This window comes from Numida meleagris, chromosome 6 (assembly GCF_002078875.1).
Source record: "Numida meleagris isolate 19003 breed g44 Domestic line chromosome 6, NumMel1.0, whole genome shotgun sequence".
NCBI lineage: Eukaryota > Metazoa > Chordata > Aves > Galliformes > Numididae > Numida > Numida meleagris.
In genome coordinates, this window is record NC_034414.1 from 29,642,102 (window position 1) to 29,669,091 (window position 26,990).

General features: G+C 38.2%; 1 protein-coding gene across 15 annotated transcripts in view; it reads right to left on the reverse strand.

The window, feature by feature from the left end:
• The window catches only part of GPHN (gephyrin), a 270,607-nt gene continuing 250,359 nt past the window's right edge, over window positions 6,743-26,990 (reverse strand). For 14 of the 15 annotated variants that reach the window (XM_021401703.1, XM_021401702.1, XM_021401700.1 and 11 more), the window contains 6 exons: window positions 14,437-14,524; window positions 12,265-12,338; window positions 11,502-11,566; window positions 10,191-10,294; window positions 8,894-8,990; window positions 6,743-7,732 (listed from right to left, as the gene is read on the reverse strand). In XM_021401703.1, the coding sequence (XP_021257378.1) occupies window positions 7,599-7,732; window positions 8,894-8,990; window positions 10,191-10,294; window positions 11,502-11,566; window positions 12,265-12,338; window positions 14,437-14,524 (562 nt within the window). In that variant the 3' untranslated portion in view covers window positions 6,743-7,598. Of the gene's footprint in view, window positions 7,733-8,893; window positions 8,991-10,190; window positions 10,295-11,501; window positions 11,567-12,264; window positions 12,339-14,436; window positions 14,525-25,329; window positions 25,428-26,990 lie in introns of those variants that run through there. The other variant, XM_021401704.1, reaches the window with a different exon arrangement.

Below are 26,990 nucleotides of genomic sequence, written 5' to 3' on the forward strand. Positions count from 1 at the left end.
AAATACCTCTTGTCCTACTTGTACTCTTGTGGTGCAGAACTTCCTTGGAGAAGTAGTCTAGAAGATTTCAGCTAAAAAAGATATTAAAGATATATTAAAATAATAGAAAAGGGACAAGCGGCAAACTGATAGAGACAGATGACAATACTAACATGTTTGCAGTGTTGAAGACAAAGACAGCTACAAAGAACTGCAGATGCATTGCTCAACATTGAGTGGAAGCGTTGTGAAATAGTTGAGGTTATTCAACACAGATAAAAGTAAAATGATGCATATGAGGAAGATGTTTTCCTTAGCTGTCATCTACAATTACTTTTTTCTAGGCTGACCACATCCAATTAAGAATGAGACCTGTATTTTAAGATCCATAAACGCACATTGGTCAGAAACACTGAAAAACAGCAATTAAATATTGGGAAATAGAGAAGGATGTAAGTTGTTATGCTATTATAAAAGACAGTTATGCATTTTAGTTCTGCATGCAGTTCTGGTCTCCTTGCCTCAGAGACTATAGTAAAACTGAAGAAGGTACAAAGAGGTGCAACAGGGAAGATCCAATCTGTAGATCCTTTAAGATGGAGCACTGTCCACACACAAAAGGCAGACTACGTAGATTTGGATTCTCAATCCAGACAAGCGTTATCTACAGAAATATGAGTGGCAAAGTGAGAGTGGCTTCTTATAGCCTGCTCCAACACAGAAGCTAAGAGACATCAAAGGAAAGTAGGAGGTGGCAGATTCAGAACAAAACAGAGGAAACAATACTTCATACTGTTAAGCTGTGGGAATTCTTGTAACAAACACTGGGTGCTGGGGGAGTATTTGGAGGATGTATCATTATATACCTGCAGTGAATTTATTCCCTCTTCCTAAAATACGACCTCTTAGATAACTTTTTTTTTTTCCCCCAGGGGAATTTTTATTTTATTTTATTATTTTATTTTATTTTATTTTATTTTATTTTATTTTATTTTATTTTATTTTATTTTATTTTATTTTATTTTATTTTCCTAAAGGCTCACAGGTGACACATCACAGGGGTTTCTGGCTGTATGCTGCCTTCCTCTGGGCAGTTTCTTGAGTCTGTCAAAAGCTGCCTTTTCCTGCTGGAGCCAGCCGTTGCCAGTGTTGGAAGCTGTGTCTGCAAGTATCTCGGCTGGCTTCTCCTGGCTCAGTGCCCAGTCTGCACATTGCTGCAAAGTGGGGTCTCTGCGAGGGAGCCAAATTGCTTGTTTCAGAATGATGAAGCAATTGGTCACTTGGCCACAGCAGACAAACATCCTAGTTAGGAAATGCTTGTCAGACTGGTAACACTATGCTGTTTTTGAAAAGCTTTATGTCCTTGGTGTGCTAGATCTCATTTGTCCTGCTGATCTTTTAGATGTCTGTTTGGTAATGGCATTCCCCCAGCACATCTTAGGATACTGTAGAATCCATGAAGAGAAAATCAGGCACAGATGGAGGCCACTTTGCTTGCTTTCTTCTCAGTCAGGTGGGACAGTTTTCTGATGTTCCACTGGCTGGCAACACATCAGTATTGTTTCCACTGATGGCTTCACTGTATGTTTAATTTAATCATGGTCAGATTATTTCATCTTGCTCCAATTTCTCTTGGGCCCAATCCTCTCTTTTAAGACATTTTCACATTCGGCTAGCTCTTGGACAATATGACTGCTTTTTATAGACACAAATGCTTCAGGATATGATTCTTATAATCCAGCATTGTCCACTACAAGGGGAGTAAATCAAGATTTTGAAATCATACCCTGCTGCTGTTTATAAGGTAGTTTTCACTGTTTCTCCCATGTTTGCAGACGACACCAAGCTGGCAGGAAGTGTCAATCTCCATGGGGGTAGCAAGGCCCTACAGAGAGATAAGGACAGGCTAGATCTCTGGGCTGAAGCCAATGGGATGAGGTTCAACAAGACCAAGTGCCAGGTCCTGCACTTTGGCCACAACAACCCTAGGCAATGCTACAGGCTCGGGGCAGAGTGGCTTGAAGACTGTATAGAGGAAATGGACCTGGGGGTGTTGTTCGACACTCAGTTGAGCATGAGCCAGCAGTGTGCCTAGGTGGCCAAGAAGGCCAATGGTACCCTGGCTTGTATCAGAAATAGTGTTGCCAGCAGGAGTAGGGAAGTCATTGTCCCTCTGTACTCAGCCCTGGTGAGGCCGCACCTCGAGTACTGTGTCCAGTTTTGGGCCCCTCACTGCAAGAAAGACATTGAGGCCCTGGAGCATGTCCAGAGGAGGGTGACGAAGCTGGTGAGGGGTCTGGAGCACAGGCCTTATGAGGAGCAGCTGAGGGAGCTGGGATTGTTCAGTCTGGAGAAGAGGAGGCTCAGGGGAGACCTCATTGCTCTCTATAACTACCTGAAGGGAGGTTGTAGTGAGCTGGGGGTCTGCCTCTTCTAACTAGTGACACGACGAGAGGGAATGGCCTCAAGTTACACCAGGGGAGATTTAGGCTGGACATTAGGAAGTACTACTTTTCTGAAAGAGTGGTCAGGCGCTGGAATGGGCTGCCCAGGGAGGTGGTTGAGTCACCGTCCCTGGAGGCATTCAAGAAACATTTAGATAGTGTTGAGAGACATGGTTTAGTGGGGTTATTGGTGGTAGGTGGACGGTTGGACTGGATGATCTTGTAGGTCTTTTCCAACCTAGCTAATTCTATGATTCCATGATTCTATGATTCACATGGCTATACACTTGTCTTCCAGAAAACTCTCCTCTTATACTTTCCTTGAAGTTACTTTAATTCTAGTTTCAAATCACTGGTTACCAGGATCATGCCAGTGGTTTTACTTTCTCTGGTATGTTCAGATTAATTGTGGCTGTACTGGTATACAACCAATCCTCAGTTTTGCTTGTAATTAACACTGCAAAAAATAAGTTTGTTGTCTGTCTTTTCAAATCCAAGCTGGTTCCATGCAAATGCAAAAGTTTTTGTATAGAGACAAAGCATGCTGGATGTCTTCGTGCAGTGCTGTGTGTGCTGAGCAAGTAACCCCAGCCAGACCAGTTTGTCAGCTAGAGCCACTGAGCATGTGTGCATTGCCCTCTGAAGGTTTTGTATTTCAGGAGTTTTGTCAGCTTGTGTGCAATACGGCACGAATGCACAGGGCAAGTCTTACTCTTATGCTGAATATGAGTCACTAAGCCCATTTCAGAACACATGCAACTAGCAGCACATCATGATGTTGTAATGTTTGTAAACCCCACAGGCTTTTGAATTAGCAAGGAAATGTCTCTATTTTCATACACATTTTAAATCCAGCATGGAGACTCACCTTTCTGGGTGGAGGCTGGGACTGACTTACTAGAAAACAAAGATTAAGTCCGAAGAATTCACAGCAGGAAAAAAAATCCATAAAAGAAAAGAAACAACAATGTGGCTTTTTCACTCCGAGTAAATATAGACGTTAAGCTACTGGCAGCATCATGTTGAAGGGGTGCGAATACTGTGGTTTTTGACTGGATAGCTTTAGCAGGGTGAAAGGGTTTGCCAAACCATCCAGTAGTTACAGTTACTGGAGATCATGTTCTTCAATGTGAGGTTAAGGCACTTGATTGCAACCTACTGACCGAATAGTGCTGTGGGAAACTGTACCTTGTCTCTACTCCACTGATTGCTGCTTTGATCACCATCAGCCGCTGCACATCTCCCAACAACAACCCCCCTTTTCCTTCCTTCTCTAGTTGTGTGACTTGGATCCCTTCTTTCTTTGACTATCTGCATAAATGCCCTTCTTCTTCTAACCTGTAGTGCTAAAATTCCTTTTATTTTTTTTCATGGGAATAAAGCCAACTGACTTCAGCTAGTTTGCTAGTTTAGCAGAGAGACTACCAAATTTTTGGAAAGTGTCAGCATAAATTATAGTTTTCATGCAGTTTCAAATTTCATGCAAACAAAAAATACATTTTTTGGGGGGAAATTTTGTACACAAGCATTTAACAACTACGTTCTTCTTTCCTATTCTTACTTTTTTTGCCAGTTAAGAGGATGACTGTAAGGATTGTTACATGTCAGACCAAACTATTGCTTGGCTTTATAGTCTGAATTGGTTTCTGACTCATTTAATACTCTCCCACATAGTTCCTAATGGGAATTATAAAGCTGTACATGCAAATATGCCAAAGAAATATATCCAAGATACTGTTTCTATCTTTAAACCAGCTACTGAACTTGACTGCTTTACGCACATCCTGAGAGATGTGTCATCAGCACTAACCAATGCTTACTCCTTTTTGTTATCTGACCATTCCTCTTTCTGTGCTTGTCTTCTCTTTGTAAACTGCAAATACAGGTACCCGGAAACATCTCAGTACTCTCTGAAGTAAGCAAACACACCCGTGGTATATTTCTTTTCTTTTAGTGTGTATTTTTCTTAACCAACACAAAGCCTTACAAACCATTCAGGTGACAGTGCTGGTTTTGAGAAGGAAAGTATTTGAAGATAATGGAGGGCCATACGAAGTGCTGGGACATCTTAGCCTGGTGTCTGGTATCCAAAATAAGATATCACGTTGTCAAAACTCAGCTCCTAGATGTAGTTCCTGCCCTTCAAGTGCTGTCAGAAGAAAGCCAGAGGAGCTTTCCCAAACAGGACGTGGGGCAGCTCTTAACACTGCTACCGTACCAGCTTTTGTGAACTTATGTGGTCAGCACAGGGTATGTGTAGGCTGCCTGCAGCTTAGGGGGCATCTTTAGTGGCCATGAGGCAAGTAGTACCACATCTGGACTGAGACCTGTCAAAAGAGATGAGCTTTAACACTCAGTGCAGAGCAGCAGGATGAGGAGGACAAAGACAGAACTGCAACTCTAGTTGTCCTTAAGTGCTGCCTGTGTTGTAGTATAATTTAAGCGCAATCCTTCAGCTCCAGAATCAAAAAGGCTAAAGATTCCGTGTTAATTAGTAATCTCTGGAGTCACACAGCTCTCTAATAACTACCTAGAGATCAAAGACATTTCATGTCTAGCATATTTTAATATCAAGACAGAATTAATGTTGTAATTTCTGTAATTAAGGTCTTCGAATTAGTATTTAGGAAAGGCCAATTTTTGTATGATGTCTCCCGTCCCGCAGTGTAATCAAAGTTCTGGTAGCTGGCCAAGATGCAAAAGTTGTTTGTAGGTCATTGTAGGATTTCCCCAGCTGGATGACAGGGACTCATAAGACCCACTGCCTATGTTTCTACACAAGATCATTCCCATGTATGGGTGATGAGGAAAATAATGTGAAAAGAAGAAAACTACAAATGTATTTTGTGAAAAAAAAAATTGTAAAGCTCATTTTCTTACATAGAACTTTGAATACTGGTCAGAGAGCATTATAAAACACATTAGGATGGCTAAAACAGTTTATGCTGTGATTTTTAAAAAAAACTTGATTGTTTTAACCTCTCATGCTTTATTCACTACCATGGTGGTTAAGTGTTACGATTCCAAGATATGGTTTAAATGGAGCAATGCATAGCATTGCATAGAGCCAGTTCTCAGCCATGTCTGTACTGAGCAATGGCTTTTATGTCAGTAAGATCCAAGATATTCATAGCTAGGTTTACTCACCTCTCCCTTTTATATTTGTCTAGTATTTCCAATTGCATGAACAATCTTCTCTCACATTGATGTTACTAGTCTCCTTTATAAATTTCCCATTTTCACTGTATATGCTGCCTTGTATTTGCCTATAATAACTCCTAGGTAAGTAATAAACCTTTTCATTAAAATAAGCCATGTTCTACATTACTTCTCAGAGATGCATTAACTTGTCTCTCCTGCTACTTCTGTGTTTTACAGTATTGGTACAGTAAACACAGGCATTCATGAATTTAACTTAATGCCATCCTGCTGTGAAACAGTGAGATTACAGGCGTGGATATTAAGGTCCAGAACAAAGAAATATGATCAGCAAGTTAGGTTAAGGTTTTTTCTGAAAGATCAGTCTCTGGAGTACCTTTGAACATAGTACCGGTATGCCCATCTGCCTTCTACCTTTGTAAGGCCTATGCAGGGAGTATTCAGGCTGTTGCAAGGCAAAGACTTTGGTCTTAAAACCAGCCTCAGGGATTCCTTCTGTAATTATTGAAGAACTACAACTCTGGTCCACTGTAGCAGCCAAGACTTGAACACAGTTTTTTGTGTTGATGTTCCCAAGTCCTCCAGCAGTACTGTGGACAAATATTTTGACTTCATGAATGTAGTTGATGGGATCATATCTGACCCATGCATTCCAAGGAGCAAGATGCTATAAGGCGCCAATATGATCTTAATCAGACATGAAACATGAAATTACCAGAATACATAATCTGGAAAGGGCTGAGTACTCCCAGTACCAACAGGAGAAAGAACACTGTGAAAAAGAAAGAAAGCTCTATCAAATTTCACACAATGCAGGACAAGGGCTGTTTGCAACTGCTACGCAATTTAAACAGGAAAAAAAAAATATTCTCCAGCTTTTACTAGTACAATTGTAAATTTCCCCAAATACGGGTACAACTGTAAAATCCCAAAAATACTGCTTCCATTTTGTCCCCTGGGAGATAAGTTTGAGAAAGCTCACCCTGTATTTTCACTCTGCTTGTGATACTGTACATTAGGAGAGGCTCTAGATTTCATTTACTATTTCCCTTCCTTCCTGTCTGCTTCCCTCACCCCAAATATCCTCTTAAAACAGTATTTTCTTTTTGATGTTCAAACGACAACGCTAAACAATTGAAATTTTAAATAATGATTGAGGATTTTTTTTATTCATTTAAGTTTCAGTATCATTACAGAAAATGTTATGGTACAGAGTTGTTTAACATTAGTTTTATTTCTTTGCTCATTTAATTTCCACACGAATGCTGGTAACACTAATATCTGTACAAGATCAGTCTTTGATTTTTTTTTTTTTTTTTTTAGTTCTGTACATTTTTAAATGTATTGGTTAAAAAGGCTGTCAGCACTTAAGGAAGCAATTTTTTGATTGCTGAAATAAAAGGTATCCAGTTACTGCCCAAGAGTACTGAGCTGGGTGGCTGCTGGGACAAGAGAGATCCCTGAACGCACAGCGAGGTGAGGAAACCTCGGGGCTTCATTGGGTTCCCAGTGCAGCCACTCTGCTTTTGGCACTGTGCACATCAACACGAGATACAAGATAAAGAACAAGCAGAAGCTCTCTGTGAAGCGGTTATGAAGCATACTGATAAGGGAAATCCAAGTGTTGTCTACGCTAGTATAAATAAGCAGACAGCCTTGTTTTAAGAGCATAAGTAGTTGTATCTTAAAGATGAGAAAAAACACAAGTTCTGCAGGCACCTACTGCTGTCTACTAAAAGCTACCGCTATTAGAACTAGCATTGAACACACAAAGCAATTGCAAGGAAAGGAAAAAGTTGCTTTGATATAATCAGAATAAATTTCTTTGTTAAGATTTCTTTTTAAAGATTTTTTTAAAAGGTATTTATTTAAATTCCATTTGAAATATAATTCAAGATGTTGACTATATTGATCAACTTTTATCCAAATCAGAAAAACTAGCTGTGCCGTTGCATATTACAGGATACAGTCAATGATATGTGGACATGCATCAAAGCTTCGCTCTTGCTGGTGACATCATAGCCTTCCAATGACCATGACGTCCACCACCTCCCCCTTGTGAAGCTCCACATACTGCTCTGTCTTTGGAGGTAGCATCAACAGTCCATTGGCACTGCGCATACTCATCAGACGACTGCTCATCTGATTCCCTACAGAAGTGCGAGAGAAAAAGTTCAGTTAATTTTTCAGTTAGTTAGTTTCAAGTGCTGCAACACACCAGACAGGAAGCAAGAGCTGCTCTTAGAAAGATACGCTAACATATTCACGGAGCTGCTACCTGTTCAAAGGTGGGTAGAAACAAACAATTATGTAGAGATTTGTCAGCTTCCCATTTTTCTGGTTCTTAAAACTCTCCTTCCCTTGCTGATTACTTTCCTATCCGGCCTTCCATATTTTTTTTCTGTTGGGTCTTTACCTGTACTTCATATTTTGTTACTGTAAATTACTTTAATGTTGGAGTTTCTACTACTATCAAAATTACTTCATTTTTCAATTTGTATATCTAGTTAAGATTGTACAGAGACTAAAAACAGCACAATCTAGAATTTTTTTAAATATAACAACTCAAATGAATGGATTTCTTTGGGACACTGAGCTATACAAGACAACCTGGAGATAAACAGCATAGTATTGGTTGTACTGTCAAAAAATGAAAATGCAGTAGAAAATAATGCCCCTTAGTTTCTTGGCTTTCTAACTTTTGTATTGACAGAGAAATCGTTCCAGACAGTCTGCTTGAGCAAGGAAAGAAGTGATGCACAACAAAACAGATAAAATATTCAAATATAATATTTATCTCAACTACAGCTGAATACCCAGAAGTATCCCCAGATAGCAAACATGATTAATAGAAGTCTTAGTCTGCTCTAAGAGAACATATACTGCCGTTTTATTCTCCTTCTCCAATTCAGTTAGAATTACACTTCTTTAAGTGATTTGTTTCTATCTATGGCTCAACTTGTGTTTATTTAGTACAAAGAGCAAAAAGTAAATGTGCCGGTGAGTGCAAATAAGAACAGATGAGCATTTACAAAAAGCACACAGGTGTATTTTGTGTGTGTATGAAGGCAGGAAAAGCCTGCCTTCTGATAAAGAAAGTTTTAACAATTAAGTTGGTAAGACATACCATGAATTTCAATATCATGACTGGGTAGCATGACTGTAAACATGGATGTGCACAAGTCAGAAAATCAGTCTGCATAAGAAAGCTTATATGAAAATGCATGTGATTTTTTTTTTTTTTAAAGCATTTATGGTGGACTGACAGGACCTGTGAGTGCATCTGTCAGTTTGTGTAACTGGGCACTAACCTGTACTCTGTGCCCAAGGTAGTGGTTCTTGGTGATGCCAAGTCAGTATGCACCGATGATATTCTGGGCGGGGGTCCAATTTTACATCACATGATAACTGTAAAAGAAGCAAAGAAAGGATGAAAATGTCATGTATTCAGATATCACTGTCAAAGATAATGGAATCATCTGTTCAATCTTTTTTCCTTAATAACAATCTTTTAAAAAACTTGCATTTCTAGGCTACATAGTGTCTTGAGCAAGATCAAAGGCTGTAGGAGGTAGAGACCGCACTGTTTAAGGGAGATACAACTATGATATTATAATATCAAAGAGTATGCTGGAGTCTGCATGCATTATGTGGAATATTCCAAAGCTGTTCTTTTACTGTGAGTTCAAAGATACTATCTCTTTGGAAAAAAAGCTTTATCATTTCTAGTCTCTAGCTCACATTTTGTACAGATAAAAATTGTAATCACATTCAAACACTGCCAGTCCTGACAAAAAGGGAATGACCAATCTTTGAAATGCAAAGACGTACAGGAGATTGCTCAAAATGCAATTTAGTGGAAGGACAATGGAAAATTTATGCAAACATGAGGGTCATGCTGGAGTGTCAGATTCCTCAAAACTGGAAAGCTACAAATTGTTGTCTGAAGCATGTAAGAGAGACACAAGGGATGAGCAGTAAGAGAAAAGTTTCTGCAAAGCCAGGAACAGTAGAAAAACTGTAAAAGGTAATCTGTTCTTTGACACTTTCTTTAATGCAAAAATAGGAGAATGACACATTATTTAATATAGGTTCAAGGTCAGTTATTAAAGAATTACTATATCCTCAATTTCTCATGAGAGTGGCATTAATAGTTCAAAGAATTTATATTGCCTAGGTGAGGCTCATGTGGATTACTTATATAAACAATCTGATCAAGAGCATAAAGACTTTGAAGTTTGTATTTTCTAATACAGAACTACCTTACTCTTTAAGTACTTCCAGATTACTCTCTCTCTATTTTTTTTTACCACAGGTTAAAGCAAATGTATGTTTTTTGCAGTGAAGTGTCCTCCCTGCCTGACTGGCAAATGGCCGCATGTGTTATCTGTACATCTTGCTCCACTAGTTGGCTATCTCACTCTTAGAAATTATGGGACTGCATATTAACATTAATAGATTCAAGTCTGTGCCACTGTTTTCTGTGAACTTCCTTCAGCTTGTCAGAATTGGCCTTGTGTTCAGATCCTCCACACAAGACAGTCTGAGCTCAAACAGTAGTGTTTCAATAACTTGAGAGAACTTTTAAGAACAGGACAAGCTTCTTACCCTGGCTTTGATAATGGTGGGCCGAGGATCCAGGATACCCTGCATTTTCCTCAGTGCGGGAACAACAAAGAGATTGCAGGTGACAACAGCTGACACAGGATTGCCTGTAGGACAAAGAATGGTGGTGAAAGAAAGAGAGTGGTGGTGAAACCCTCATTATTTACTCTGTGAAAGCAATATCCTATTTTTATAACAAGTATACCCAAAGGATTCTAAAGAGCTTTTCATGCTGTGTACAGGAAACTGTCCACTTAAGTCTGGGGTGGCATGTGGCAAGTAAAACTCATCAAAGCTATACTCTCTCGCTAATGGTATCCTGAAATTCTGCTCTGATCACAACTACTTTGTGTTCCTCAGGCCCCACCATTTGCCTCTGTTTCCCTGATACTTTTCTTATTACATCTAGATTTATCTGAGGTGGGGCCAGCTTTCATTGTGCACAGGTATAAGTCCAAGCTGATGTGGATATGGATTCATGATTAAGGTTTCCAAGACCAATGGAAAAATAGGTATTATTAAATAACTTTCTATTCCCTAACAGAGTTGCAAGAAGCTTAATCACAACTGCTGAGGAGGATTCTACTGCTTTATATTGTTTCTGTTGACTCAGAAGAGAGGTGTATGACAAACTTCTGTCAAACACCTCTTGTCTTACACATCTAGTCTTCCCTAAAAGACAGTTCTAATGTAAATAATATGAGAGACGGATGTTCCCATCTCTGACCTGGTGAACATATACTGAAATAGGAGAGAGAGAAACAAGAGACAAAAAATAGTAGACATCTGAACATCACTAGCTAATCAAGGAGAGGATTCCTTGTTGTCAGAAATCTATGCAAAGCCAGAGCAAAAAGTATAAAATTAAGGGGAACGGAGATTTGTAGATGGATTCCCAAAGCAATATTTATTCTGAACTCATTGATTTCCTCCAACATGCAGGAGGTGAAGCACTGCTGCCCTCTTTTGGTTCCAAAGTATTAACATGACAAACAACTTCCATTCTGTGACACGTTCCTGGGCACTCTCTAGATCTCATCTCCATTTTCAATACTTTAGAGTGGATGTACTGACATTCAAAGAATCTCTATTGGTAATGTGGAGGGAGCTGTGGGAAAAACCACCCCTGCACTGCATATTTACAAAAGCCAAGGAAATTGCTGGATGGAAAAAATCTTAAGGCCTGTATCCCAACCAGCACATTCTGAGGACAAGAGTAAGAACAACAGACATGGGTGTTGTGAAACATCACTATTCTGTTTCACATCTTGTCATCTGTGCACAGCAGCAAAAGTAATCCGCAAAACATCTTACCTGGGAGCGCAAAGATTATTTTTCTTACGCCATCAATATCCAGAGTTGCAAAAGTTGTTGGCAGGCTATGGAAAAGGAAAACTACTTATGAACTGCACCAGACTTTTAAAAAATATTTAGAAAAATAACAGAAATGGTGATTTTGCTTCTGTTGAGAAAATATCCAAGAGTAGATGAATTCATATGCAAAACTTCAAATTCTGTCTTACTGTCAGAAGCCAAATCAACAAATAAATTATACCAAAATTATCATAGAATTATAGAATGGCCGGGGTTGAAAAGGACCTCAAAGATCATCGAGTCTCAACCCCCCTGCTGAGTGCAGGGTTGCCAACCACTAGACCAGGCTGCCCAGAGCCACATCCAGCCTGGCCTTGAATACCTCCAGGGAAGGGGCATCCACAACCTCCTTGGGCAACTTGTTCCAGTGCATCACCACCCTCTGTGTGAAAAACTTCCTCCTAATATCTAACCTAAACCTCCTCTGTCTCTGTTTAAAACCATTCCCCCTTGTTCTATTGGTATCCACCCTTGTGAAAAATTAAACTGTTACAGAGCTGTATTTGTTTTTTATATAAGGTTCTCCATATTTTTTTTTTGTAACATCAGTGACTCTAGTTGCCCTTACTCTAGTGTTAATAGCAGTATTAACAATGGGACAATATTTCAGAGCAGACAGTCCGCAGACACATTCAGATACACAGGCAGTACTGCTCCTGAATATGGTCTCCATCCAAGCTACCTCATTAAAAAGATTTCTTACCCTGGTTTCATAAAAACTCTGCCAAAGTGAATCTGTGCATGAAGATCAATATCCAGCACCTGCTTAAGATAGTCCTGTTTAAATTACAAAAAAGAAAATCAATTAAGTAACATCAAAGTGGCTTACATCATCTAAATGTTCAAAGCAATTAACTGATATCAAGTGAAGATGAAAGACTTGCTATATCGTGAAAGTGCTACAATCCAATTGGGAATTTCCAGTATTTGAAAGAAAGTATTTTCAAAAATAAGACATGAAGAACAGACTCATTTCAGGTGCCAAACCTGACTCTACAAGGACACAGTAATATATGTACTTAAAAGTCAGCTGCAGCAACAGAATCTTAAATGACCCCACAAATAGGCTACTAAAACATTCTGTCTGTCAAGGATGAAAAAAAAAAAAGCCTTTATGATTCAAAGTTAAGCCTTAAAATCATCAGGTTATTAAACTTTTGCCACAGAAACTATCCAGTGGCAGAGTAAGAGACCTCCTAGTACTTTTGAATTCAAGACTGCACTGTAGAAATCATAGTTTTCCAGGATACTGTAACTACTGTAATTTCTTGGGGACATGGCATAATTCACAGTGGTCAGGTTTAACTATCCTAAGTTTCTGAGAAAGGAAAAACCATGGGTAGCTTTTACATTAGTTCAAAAACAATTTTGCATAAATACAATTGATCCAGTTAAGAAAATTGGAATTATTCATTCAGTCTTCATTGAAAATTGCTATGCTCAAAGATGTAGTATACTGTCTGTTGTGTTTAGTGAGACTTAAGACAAAGGACATAACAATCATCTGTTAAGACAGACTTTGGAAGCACTAAATCTGAAATTCCCTTGCAGTTTTCCCATTTCTCTCTCTCTCTTTTTTTTTGTTTTGTTCAAATACTTGGAAAGCAGCAACTTTTTTTCAGCCAAGCGTGAATTCTCACTTACTGATTGCATTAACCACATTTTTAATTGCTATTTAGTTTTTGGATGCTCACAGTTATTTCATTAAAAGTCTTGAATGCTCAGTATCAGAGTGAGAACTGTCAGTGGAATAGAGGGCCCACTGACTTTATGCAGTTGCCTAAAATTCAGGCTAGGGAGAAGTTAGCCAGAATGCGTAAATGCCTGTAAGACCATTCAGCAGTCTAGTCTCTTTCTAGAGTTCCCATGTCTGTACTATGTCACCACACTCCCAATTTAAAGAACAGCGCTTGGCCTTCAATATTTTTTCTAGGAATACTGAGAAGAATAATGGATTTAAAGTAATTGGCAGTGGTTTAATTTGTTAAACGTTTCCATGACGTATCCAACAATATGATTTCTACTCAGAAAAGTGACAAAAACAGCACTCATGTTTGTCATCTCCTAACGGCTGACTTTAGTATCTGTTATTTATAAAAGGAGAGATGTTTCTTTTACCTGCCAAACTCACAGATTCAGTCTGGGATCAAAAAGTAATCTGAGTTTTCCTTCGCATAAGTCATGATTAATAAATGTCCTGCAGGTTCATCTACGCCCCACCAGCATCTGTGTATCCCTATTTTCTTTGATGGTTTTGGCACAGGGATTACCAACAGGAACACAATCAACAATTCTGTTAATGATTCAAAAGGCAAATATATCAGCTCACTGTGTCTCATATGAATTGCCTCTGTAGGACTATCAGGCGTAAAATGTGATAAAACTATTTTTGTAACAGATATAGCTCTGGCACATATAGGAAATAGATCTACTGAATAAGAAAGAGCTATTTATATACTCAGCTGCTTTTCAAAGTACTTGCAAAGTAGCTTTAGTCTACCTACATCTTACCTGCTCTGAGAGTAGAAAGAAGTCTGTTGTCTTCATGTGCTAGTAACCTATCAGCTTTGTCATCATAACTATATAAATAATTCCTTAGTTAAAAAAATGCAAATCACTTACATCAAGAACTAAAATCTTTCCTGTTGTACTATGTCTACCATAGCACAGTAATAAGAACAAGTTAAATGAGGACAGTATCAAAAACTATTTTCTTAACTAATTCACACTTAAATGTTCCAAAAAAAAAAAAAAAAAAAAAGACCCCTTTTTAGAAAACTTTAATACAAAAGCAGAAGCTCTGTTGACAGACTCTGGCACGAAATTCTTATATTCTTATAAATATTATAGTAAATTATACTTAAATTTAGCATACCTTTTCTCCCATAGACACGCCTCCTGACGTAATGATCACATCAGCACGGCTGATACCCTCATTCAGTGCATTCAGTAAATCATCTGGGCTACAGAAAAGAACAGGTAAGCAGATTAGTGGCACGCAACTACTATGAGTTACAGTGTAAGCAAGCATCTCTGTGCACAGATATAAGTGTATATACATACACAGACATACTTTAAAAACGAAACACAACTAGGATAATACTGAGATCTTTTCCTTCTGATGACTCCACACTGCTCTATTCGACTCACAAACTGCAGTCGTATTAAGCAGACACCACACACGTTGCCCTCTTTCGGTCTAAGAGCTTTGTATAATGAATGGAGGGATGGCCTAGGTTGGGACTGAAGAACACCAATACAAATCTATAAAAGCATGCCATTTGCACAGTGGGTAGTAATACAAATTATGATTTAGGTCAACTGACAGGGCTATGTAGAGGGACCTAACCCATGAAAATTACTGGCCACCAAGCAGGCTGCAGCACTACCTAACTTATTTGATGTGTGTAAAAATGGGGGTAAGGCTCCACTTCAAACTTCCATCAGTGCAAAGTGAGAGTAAATCCTTTGTTTATCTCCTCCACTTGAGGGCTCTGCAGCAAAGGCAGCTGTACATCCACTTCATCTTGAAAAACCATAATCCATCTTGTTCAAGTATCTATTTACCTTCATGAGAAACAGTAAGTGGGAAGCTGTCATATTTGTTCATAAAAAGAGTTACAATTGCAAAGATAAAGGATAGAAACTGAATAGATTTCACTTTCAGTGTCTTAAAACTCTTTTTTTTTTTAAATCTAAAATGAAACTGTAATTCTCAAGTAGCCATTACCCATCTAACAAGAGTGCTGTGCTAACACAGAGCTTAAAGGCATGTGGGGAGAAAATCTGTAGCACAAACTATACAAGAAGTCTAAAGGAAGCCAACAAGACATTAAATGCATACTTTGCATTTAACATTTGTGAACTGACCAGAAGCTAACATATTGCTAGAACTGTATGTCATGTTCCTTCAAAAGCATCAAATAGCACAGATCCTGAAAATCATTTTTTTGAGAGGCTATTCCTTATGTGAATGACGTTCAAAGAACTGGCAGTAATACTAGTGACTGTATAAAGGAATTCATTGGGAACATGGGATCTCAGTTAATTATCACACTACAATTACAAATTACATTTATGGGTTATCAAGACTTTTCAGGCTGCAAATGGCATGTATGCTAAACCTGGTGAACTTCTGCTATATATCAATATAAAGATATATATCTGCTATATATTATATATATAAGATATATATTCTGCTATATATCAATATAAATATAAATAGAATCACTACAGTTCTTTCAGAGACTGAACTGGAAACAGGAAAATCAAAAATACTGTGTAAGACCTGGTTGACCTTTCAGAGAGACTAATTAAATCTGTACGTTCCAAAAGGTTTCAGACAGAGGAAGCCTTTCCTCTGAGAATCTTGTCTTTGCCCTTGGCTTGCTAAAATATTATTTAAGCAGTACTCAGCATATCTTGGTGCTGTGTGCACTACATTTCATGTGATACAAGAACAGCTCCCTCACTGAATAGATAACTCAAGTGCATGCAAACCTGCACACTCTTCATCTATCCACCAGAGAACTCATAAGCTTTCTCCACCTTGGTTGTCTTACAGACAGAAAGACTTCAGGACCCCTTCTCCACCATTTCAAAAGACTGAAGCAGCATTCTTATCGGCATCACATGTGATTACACTGCACAGCTTTTCTCTGTAAAAGGGGTGCTCTGAAAGTAATGCCTCCTATTTTATGTCAGCCTATGATGTCAGAGGCAGATGTTGGTAATACGGCAGTAGGAGCTGAAGCTTCCCACCAATACTCTGTTACATTTTATTGCCGTGAGACAGATGGCAGCAGAGGGACAGTCTGACCAAATCGTGCCTGACATGGAAGTGCGTATGAAGTGAAGGTCTGGCAGTGAATTCCTCCAGCTGGAAAAAAATGGCACCCACTGACATTCACTGATGCTTGCTGAACATCTGTGGAGACTAAACAGTAGATGTGAGCACAGTGAAGCAGTGGGCGGTCTGTTTCAGCACTGGTGGCAGTGTCAGGGGGTCACCTCCGCTGGTGCAGATTTTGAGGAGCGGGCCATGCAGGCTTCTGTTCATTGCTGCTGAAAATGCATACCTAATGATAGTGACTTTGTTGAAAAATAATGTTCTGTAGCTTAGAATTTTCTCTATCAAATAGCATTACTGTGCTCTTTATAGGAGACATTACTTTCAGAACAACCTATGTATGTATGTATCTACTCCTTTGGTCATATTTTTTTTGTAAGAGGTAGGCAACAAACTACAGTAGAAGGAAAAGCAGATCACTAGTGCCACAGTGTTAGCTGTAATCAGTCAGCTATAAAGAAATACTGCCATTTTTTAAAGGAAGGAGTGACTATACATATTGTGGTATGACTCCAGGATTTGTGTGAGGTGTTAAGTGGCAAGCTGTTTTAGGTTTCTGCATATCCTGGATACTCTAACTAGCCTATAAACTAATGGTTGAACTCCATTTTCTTTGGGGGAATTATAAAACATACAGTTTCAAACACAACTATCTTCTTTGTTCTTTAAGAAGCAGAAACATCTTCTCAGCTGCCCTTTCTGAAATTTCAGGATGATTTTATCCAAAACTAGCACAACTCCTCACTAGTTATTGAAGGCAATAAATAAAAAACAAGTCTGTTGTTGGCTACTGTTTGTTGTCTTCTTCAGAATCAACTGTTTCATACTGACGACTTATTAAGTACTCTACATGCAGTAAGATACTGCTTAAGATTATTACAGAATTTGTAACAGGAAAGGTCTCTCAGTGTCTGAGTCTTCCTTAATCCTTGCCAACAATGGTGCAGGCTGGTATGCCCCAGGGAACATGCATTCGTTACACAGGTGGATATAGGCCTTCCTTAAACACAATGACAGCCAGATACTCATGGCATTAGTCTTAGGCTAAGACTGTTTTAAGTGTAGTTTCCTCATTACTTTGTGATGCAGGTGAGAATCTTAACTGGAGATTGCTCCAGACTGTTTCATCTGATCTTGCTTAATTATTTAAAGGTTATTCATAGGAAGCAAGATCGCTTGTTTGAGGAGATCCTAATTCTGAAGTATGAAGTGTGCTTGCTTCTGGTTGTGGTTTGAGAACAGTGGTAGGAATGGTATAATGCAAACAAGTCTGTATTTAACTGCTGTTAAGTAGAATGGAAGTGCTCCTATTTATATACTGAATATATATTGAATAATATATTTATAAAATGTAAAATTACTTACCAAAGGAAGAAACTAAAACAACATAAGCCCAATCTCAAACCAGGTGAAGGCCTTGTTTATGAGGCTAGCATACCACCGGAGTAGTTAATCATAGGGTTTTTTTTTAAATTACATGCCATGTAAAAGTTGAAGATTACTGGACTTAGTGTGTCATTTTCTTGGCATTTCCAGTAGAATGTCCTGTATAATAGCTCTCTTTCTTTACCACATGTGAAATGTGAAAGATATTTCTAAAATCTACTGCTACTTCCAACCTACAGCACTGTATATCCTCTTTAGTTAGTTGCAAATTCAACTGGATTCCTCCAAATGAAAGATAAGATAGAAATATTATAATAAACTGAATGATTATGCTAATTTCTTTAATTCCATAGAAGACATATACAGAATTTCATCCCTCGTCTTTGCAAGAGGCATCTCTCTTTCGCATTAGGCATACTTTTTTCACTTAAGTCTCTTGAACCTTCTTTATATCCTACTTGAGACTGATATATTCATTTTCACTGCAGTTAATACAAGGCACTCTCCTGAGTGGAGTAATCTTCAGTTAACACAGTAGCAAACATTTCCCTTGCATTAGTGGAGTTAATGGAGAGAGTTATCATTCAGATTGCACATTACCACATATCTGATAATCAGATAAAAACATATTACTTCTCATTTCATTTGCTGCATGAAAAATGAGCAGCTTTCCATTCGGATTGACATGGAAATGGAATAAACAACTGAAGACTATTAACTTCTGGAAGAACAGACAAAAAAATTTTGGAATTTGAGCATAACAGGATAGGATTGTTCTAATGGGCTTTTGACAAATCACCACAAAGCTGAGAAGTAACACTCACCATTTGAGAACGTACAAATCAGAAGCTTTCTTCTGAAACCCTGGCCGTTGCTAGGGCCAGGATACTGGATTAGCTAGACTAATGGTCTAATTTACTATAATATATCCTTAAAAATGTCTTCTGAAAGTGCTATTCTTGTATTTTTTTTCCTGTAGATAGGACTGTAACAGGTGTTCAAATACAATGGTGAATGCCTTAATCAGTGTAAAGGAGATTTGATGGGAAGTCTCATTTCCAGATGGCAAAATTCTTCTGTTTCATTTGGTGATTTTCAAAGTCAGAGTGACATTGTACAAGAGAAGAGAGTGTGCTTCTCTAATGTGATGGAATTGATTAAAGAAACTATATTGTGTGCTTCAGATTACATCCCAGCATCTTCTGTAAATACAACGAAGAAAATTGTTCTATAAGGATGACATGCAGTTTATGAAACTATTCATATAGGTAAGTAAGCACAAAGCCAAACTGTCCCTCAAAAAAGGAAGAAATCTCCATTTAGAGCATATTGTGTCTGCACCAGTATATGAGTACCGTGTGTAGGCTGCTCTGAAAGTAATGCCTCCTATTTATTTTCATGAAAACTACAAAGATACAAATAGCACAATAACAATACTTGATAGAGCAGATTCTCAGATCAAAAATACTACTTTTCAACAGAGTGACCACCATTAGCTATGCATGTTTGGCAGCAATGAACAAGAGCTTGCATGCTGCTCTTGTAAAAATCTGCATGGCCATCCAGAATGTAGCTTATCTAACTGTGCTCAAATCTACTGTTTGGACTCCAAAATGTTCAGCAAGTGTCAATGAATGTCAATGGGTGCCATTTTTTTTCCGAATGGAGGAATTCAATGCTACGCCTTTAGCTCATCCACACTTCCATGTCAGACACCATTTGGTCAGACTGCCCCCCTGCTGCCATCTGTCTCACGGCAACAAAATGTAACAGAATATTGGTGGGAAGTTTCAACCTCTACTGCCGTACCACCAACATTCACCTCTGACATCATCAGAGCCAGCATCATAAAATAGGAGGCATTACTTTGAGCGCAGCCCTCATACATACATTTTTGAAGCTGCAGACATAAATATTTACATAAAAAGCCCATGTACTATTAAGTATATCTTAATATTCTCCACTAATTGTGTCAATTGATAAACAGAGCTTCTATTTTACCATTCCAATTTCCAGCCCTCTTTATTCAGTTTTATGTGACAGAATGAATAGTACAATCTGGAAATTAGTTGGAGGGAATCTGTTATAGTGGCAGCAGCATGTGTTGAATCTGGTAAGTATATACATGACATTACAGTTGACATGCCACTTGGTTACATTAATTTGAAGAGAACTTTTGGAGGCTAGAGGTATACCAGAATAGGAACACCTTCTACATTCATGAAAAATTCTGATTATCAAAGCTGGTTTGGGAAAATTGTTATGTAGCACTTGGTTACTGAGCTGTCACCGAATTGAAAAGATACACAAGAGCTTAAGAGCTTGAACAAGAAAATGATACAAGCCTCATTAAAAAAGACATCAACCATGTACAAGATTTTCTTCCTTTCTATCAGAAAATAACTACAGTACAGTCAGGACCAAAGAATTCTGCTTTAAGTGCCATTCTGAAGTACCCTAAATTACAGCACAATTTTCTCTTTCAAATAAAATCAATGCTGTTAATTCATTTTAGTTGATTCTGTTGTTGTACTTTACTGTCATTAATCTGTCAACCTCTTGTTGTGATACAACCCTTAACACCAGCAGTTTGAGATAAGTGCAATTAAACCGCTCAGTTTTATCATTTAATTTAGAAAACAACAAGAAATTGTGAGCTGCATCACCTACCACTCTGCTGTAAATGTATGAACCCTGCAAAACTGAACCGGGGCGTTTAGTTAGGACTGACTTATCAAGCCACTGTAACAGTGCAGAATCTGTAGTTCACTGCTGATTTCCAGGACCATTTCCACCAAGTTCTTGCCACAGTAATCTCATTCTTTCAAAACAAGCTGATTATCTGAGAGTAATTTCCAGTCCTTGTACTTTGCCATATACAGCTACTGCTGTTGGATGATTAATAGAAATACTTTTGATAGTCATACTCTTCTGTACATCAGCCGAGGCTTTTATAAATCCAGATCTTTTGGAAAAGTCTACTTACTAAATTGGTGCATGTAGACTATCACAGTTAGCACCTTAAAACATGGTGCTCTATAAATATACTGAGTGGACATGCAAAAAGATATGCATGCACCATAATGCACCATGATGCATGCAGAAGTGTCTATTGTGATTACCAAGGCAGAGCTTTTTTTTTTCTTTCCCACTGTTTTACTTCATTTGAAAGCATCTTATACATTTCAATTATGTGCTGAAACAATCATCCCTTTAAACATGACTCCTCACAGATGCAGAGGATCTAGAGATTTCTTCACGCAGAGTGAAAGCAGAAGTGCTAGCAGTGGCTGTACGCCAATCATGCTGAAGACCAAAGCAGATCAGCCACTCCTCTACAGCAGTTGGCCACAAACTTCAGAAGTCCATGTGCCATTTGCAGGTACCAGAGTTTAGCATATTCAGATCATGTCCATGTGAAATAGTGGCTTGTGTTAGTTCTGCATCTCTTTAGGTCTCTTTTCTGTTAAACAGATCTCTCAGAAGACAATATTATTTAACAATGATTCAAGAACTGCTAGAAATTCTTTTTGTGTGCAAAGATCCCAATAAAGTTTCTACTTTTATATCAGAAAAAAAGAAAAAAACACCTCCAAAACAACAAAGAACTTAACAAATGAAAAAAAGCCAAGAGTACTTATTGTACTCTGAGATCTCATCAAGCTCAATGTCATTTCTGTTTGAGGAAACACAGGATATAGATTTGATCCTTTATGATTAACTCATTTTTCTTCTTGTGCTCATTCACTTGACGTGACAGATTTCAGAATGAACAGATGGATGCAGCTGGGCATAAAGAGAAAATCTGTTACCCACTTCTCACCTCATGGCTGAGAATATTTTGCATACCAGTAATTTGCAAGATGCAGAACAGCAAATCGATGTCATATTAAGTTTAGCCAGCTAAAGCCAACTTTTGTAGAGTATATTTTGAATGTAACAGGAATTCTATGTTTTGACTAGTATGGTTTTCCAAAGTAGAAGCAGATCCAACTTTGATGATGTATGTAAGAACATACGGGAACTCTTCTTGAACTGTATTTGTTTCAAAATTTTCTGCTGTATTCCATCATATTCTCATAACATTTCTTCCTTCTCCCTTCTGTGGTATTTCTCTGGAACACTTCAGGCAGATGCAAAATGTTCCTCCTAAGAATATAGGCCAGCTTGCTAGGAAGGCTAGAATCATTACCATAGTGTTTGGCTTGTTTAATGTATCTGTGAAGGTTTTATCATCTGATAGCAACATAAAAGAACCTTTTTTACTTTTTGCTGTTCCTATAGTTGATGCTGCTGTAAATAAGAACACTATTTCCCAGAATTATCTTTTTCATGTTTACATTTATGAACTCAAAAAGACTTCGATTAGAAGCATTCAACTACTTTATTGAAGTTACCATAAGATCTGTCTAATGCCTTAATGCATCTGGATGACAATGTACTTTACTCCAGTGCTTTCGTGGACTGTTTCAGAAGGCTCCCAGTCATATAAATGACAGAATGACAAAAGGCCAGAGTCATTAGAAATAGGAGTGGGGATGTAACAGGAAAAAGTCCCACATTGTAGGTAGGGACTGTGGAGCACATTCCTACGTGAAAGCGTTACACCACTGATGGCTGGATCTGTATCACATTCATCTGCTGCTTGTGTATATTAATCTGCAAATACTTGTGAACTATAGTGATATTTTTCATTAAGACTGAAAGGAAAGGAACAAATTTTTGACAGTAGGTGCTGGTCTTCAGGTGCCATGCCACTGTACTAACCAGTGAGCACTTTGGCGCTGCTGCTGGTATAATGCTGTCTTGGAGTAAATTAAAATGTTAAAGGATTCCATTTTTGTTTAGTGCAACTGGTTCTGGATATTTATTTCCCCAGTGTCAGAAGACAAAAGCATGATGCTTAGGTGAGCATAGCAGACCAATATTCACTCTGAGTCCAGACTAGTGTGTTAAGAAAGAGTCTGAGAACTGCTGGTTTCCATTAATTAATAAGTTATCCCTGGCTATTTTATTAGCTGAGGATAATGAACCTTAGACATTCAGTTCCAGTACTTACCAGAAATTCACTAGATTTTCTGGGAAGTTAAATGGGATTTCAATACTAAAGATAATAACTTCTATTTTATCTTCTTTCTTAGTCTATATGGATTCACTGACAAGTTTTTACTTTTGGAGTGGAAAATATTCAGCAACTGTAGTCAGGCTGAAATAATGTGACTGGAGATAACACCACACAATACAATAATCAATGCCAAAGACATTGCTCATCAGTAGCTATGACTGTAGATATTCACTGGTGAATCTGAAGATTAAGTACAGTTTTGCAGTCACTTCTCTGTTAGAGAAGTCATGAAATAAGTGAATTGGCTTATGCAGACATATCTGACACATGGTGTCGTGGCATAGTTATCATGGAATTTCTTACCTTATTACCATTTTGATTTAGCTTCAATTTTAAGTAAGAGTACAAGAGCTAAAATAATCCTCACTGTAAATTAGTGTAATTGCCCTTGAACTACAGTAGGCACGACTCTATTTCTACAGGTAGAAATGCAGTCCCTAATGGCAGCACCGCTAAATGAAGGTTTTCTGTGAAAAGCACTGCCTTTTACAGAATCATAACTTAGTCATGTGGAAAAATGTCTGTCTTTAGGAGAAAACTGACCCGGAATCCACAGGCCAGGGACGACATAAAAGGGCCTTTTAAAAGTTTTCCTTGTCATCAGCTATGTCTTAAAACAAATACTTTTTTTTTTTTAAGAAATGTCATATGAAGTACGACAGTTATTTTTGTACACTAAAATACACAAATTCTAAAAGATGAGTAAAATATAGCTTATTAGAACTAAGTGGAAAGAAAGAACAGAAGAAAGACTTATCTTGTCTCACATGAGCTGATTTTTTTGACGGCTGTTAATCAACGGAAGAAACTACAACTTCATTTCTATCTGTAATACTTGGCTGTATTCTTTCAAGCACAAAGATGTTTTTCATGTAAGAGAATGCTCACAGTGTTTTCTCCTGCTTCAGAAGCAGGAGCATTTTTCGTTGCTCCTGCTACAAGTAGCAGGGCTTTACTCTATGGGCTCTTTTTTTCTTGGTATTTGGCCTACCACAGCTCAGAGGAATGCAGATTCATTTAATATGTGCCCTCTAGATTTAGGCTGTTTGTGGTGTTCACCACATCTGATATTCCGTTCGTAACTTGCCGCCCTGCCTGCAAGGACTACTTTCTGTCCCCGGCCACCTCGTCACATTTACACATCAATATGATGAGCGGCAAAATGGCGTTTATTGCGTCGTTACATTGATTTATATATGTTCCCTTATCACCTCATTAGCTTCGTCTACGCCCAAGCGCACTAGGCAGGGGAGGTCCTATCGCGTCACATCCCGTACTTTCGGTTACCGCCTACTACAGCTGTTAGTAATGTATGTGATCTGAATTGTATAAGGAATTTCTAGTTTGCCAGCTACTGTTAGATTCCAGCTTCCAAGCCACTTCTGATAAGGGCAGACATGTTCTACACATACAATTAAAATGTTTTAAAGCTACAGGTGCTTGTAGGCTAATTGCAGTTAAGTTCTTGGAGTATGCAGAATACAGCACAAGAAACTACTGAGCTGTTCTCTATAGTCAATTTAATGAGGGAGCTAACTGCTAAAGATTCAACTGCTAAACAAGAACAAATCTTTTGAAGGCTAAGGCTATGATAGATTGATTCAGTAATGAGTACAGAAACCTGTTTTTACAGTATGCAAAGCAAATGTTAAGATATAATTTAATCCTGCAACCTTTTCTTATAAAAACAGGATAATTAATCTAAGTGAGAATCCTCACGTGCCTGAAATTTTCAGTTATTAGCTTTCAACAGGCTTTTCATTACTTTTTGGCCCATTTTTAATTCCTACGTGAATCAAACCATGGAAACTATTTTAAAATTTTTGTTAATGGAGAAAATTACAGATGGTTTACTCTTCATTTGGCTTATCTGTGATAGGAGATAAAATAATGTAAATTAACATGTATTATTAAGCCAGCCCCTTAATAAGACCTATAGGTCTTATTAAGTATATAAAAGTATGTAATTATACTTGTACTTTGGAAAAAAAATCACAGTGGACTTGAGAAATTTCTTGGACATTCCAGTTAGCCCGCTCTAGAGATGATCAGCATGGTAATGGAAAAATAAACATGCAGAAAAATAAGTAATGAAGAGTTATAACTGACTTCTCTAGAGTTGTACTCCACTACTACCTGCAAGCAGGTTTATTCCTAATTTGCTCTGTTTCGAAGGATAAAGGTGTCTCCTACTACTGATGAGTAATGTAAACATTCTTGCTATTAACAGAAATTTAATTCTATCAGCATTGTGGAGCCATGGATGCACTGGTGCATAAACATTTAACAGACGGAATAAAATATCACTTGCTTCTCTATGGCAACCATTGGTAAAATCCGTGCTCAAAGCTCTGGACTGACAGACACCTAGTTGAGCCTGCCTGTGAGCATGCATGTGCCTCCACATCCCAAGTGTTTTAAAAACGGTGCTCACCAATCTGGTAGGCCTGTCTCCGCAGTGTTCTGGAAGCTCTGTGTCCCTTCTTCTTTAAAAACATCTGGCTTCCTGAGGGTAAAGGAAGCAGAAGGGGTATAATAAAGAGCCTGGGAAGGAGAGAGGCTCCTGGGGTGAAAGTAACGCTCTCTGTCCAACTGTGTCCCCCTTGGTAGCTCTGAATACTCAAAACAATCATGGGAAATGCTTCATCGCTGTGAGGCTAGCCAACACAGAAAGGGTTATAAGGGAACCCAGTTCTGTGACAGTTTGGACAGGCTTCTCACATGGATGAAGACTGAAGTTATGGAAAAGTTAAGAGTCAGCTGGGTATGCCAACACTGTAGTTCATCTTTCCTTGCAGAAACTATGGAGAAACTTCTTTACTCTTGACTTCCAGGCAAAACAAAACGAAGTATTAAAGAGCCTGACATTTAGGAAGGAGGACCATAGATAATGGGAGAAGGGCCCTATTAAAACATTTTACTCACACCTGCTTAAAATGGAAAATAGGGTAAAGAAAATTTGGGGCAAATAGAAATCTATTGCACTTTGTGGTATATTAAATTACAATGCAGAGAGCTTTCTGGCTTCCTATTCTGGAAAATGGTCTCAGGGCATATTAAATGTCTCTTTCTTGACTACAAGGGACAAAGGGCTGTCTTTATCCTATTTTTACATTTTCATGGTCAGTAGGGATGCCACTTCATTAACGAGGAGCTCCATATCCAGCTACTCTACTCCGTAAGGCAGGATTAGAAAAAAAATCCCAAATTTAAAAAGTTAAAGGACTTTTAAAAAATATAGTTAGGACTATATTTAAAACAATTAATGTTTTGCTATGAATTTCTATTCTTATGAAGTCAGCATTTCCTTTTACATATACCTCTTCCAAGTCAGTTTCACTGGGAAGAAATCATTTTTAGGTAACTGAAATACATGTTCTATACTCTTTGAATAACAGACAAGTATTTTTATATTCTCTAGGCAGTAAAGGATTTTGATATTTCTCTAACTGTCTCAAAATATTAGACAATTACATGTAAAACACACAAAAAAATTGACATGATGATTTATGTATGCCAGTATTTAAAAATAAAATGTTCAAGGTTGAAGTAGACTCAGTGATGAACAGTCACTGTGCAACTCCTGAGCCCTTTCTTCTTTAAAGAAGATTGGAGACTTAACAACTTCCCCCAGGCCCCCTCCCAGGCTCAGCTGATCCTGCACACAGCAGCTGCAGTCTATCATTTCAAAAATAACTTCTGTGCACACAAAGATCCTGGCTGATGGATGGACATGAGGACAAGACTGGGCCAATATGACTGTACTGACATTATTAACGTGGAATCTGAAATCCTCTTTATCACGTTTGTAAGTTCATGCCTGGTTTCTCCTCATAGGTCATCACAGAAAGGGTCTGTTGGATCACATGCTTATTAAAGTTGTTTGGCAGCCATGGAAAAATATTATAAGCATTCTGGTTATAAGTTTAGATGTCAGTCTCTTTCTGACAGATTTCCTAAGATAGCCATTTTCTGAAATGGCTTCAGTTCCACATTTGTTCATCTATTCATTGTCAGAGAACAAAGTCAGTCTTTGATTCTTGGTATAGGGTCACTATGTCTCGGGAAG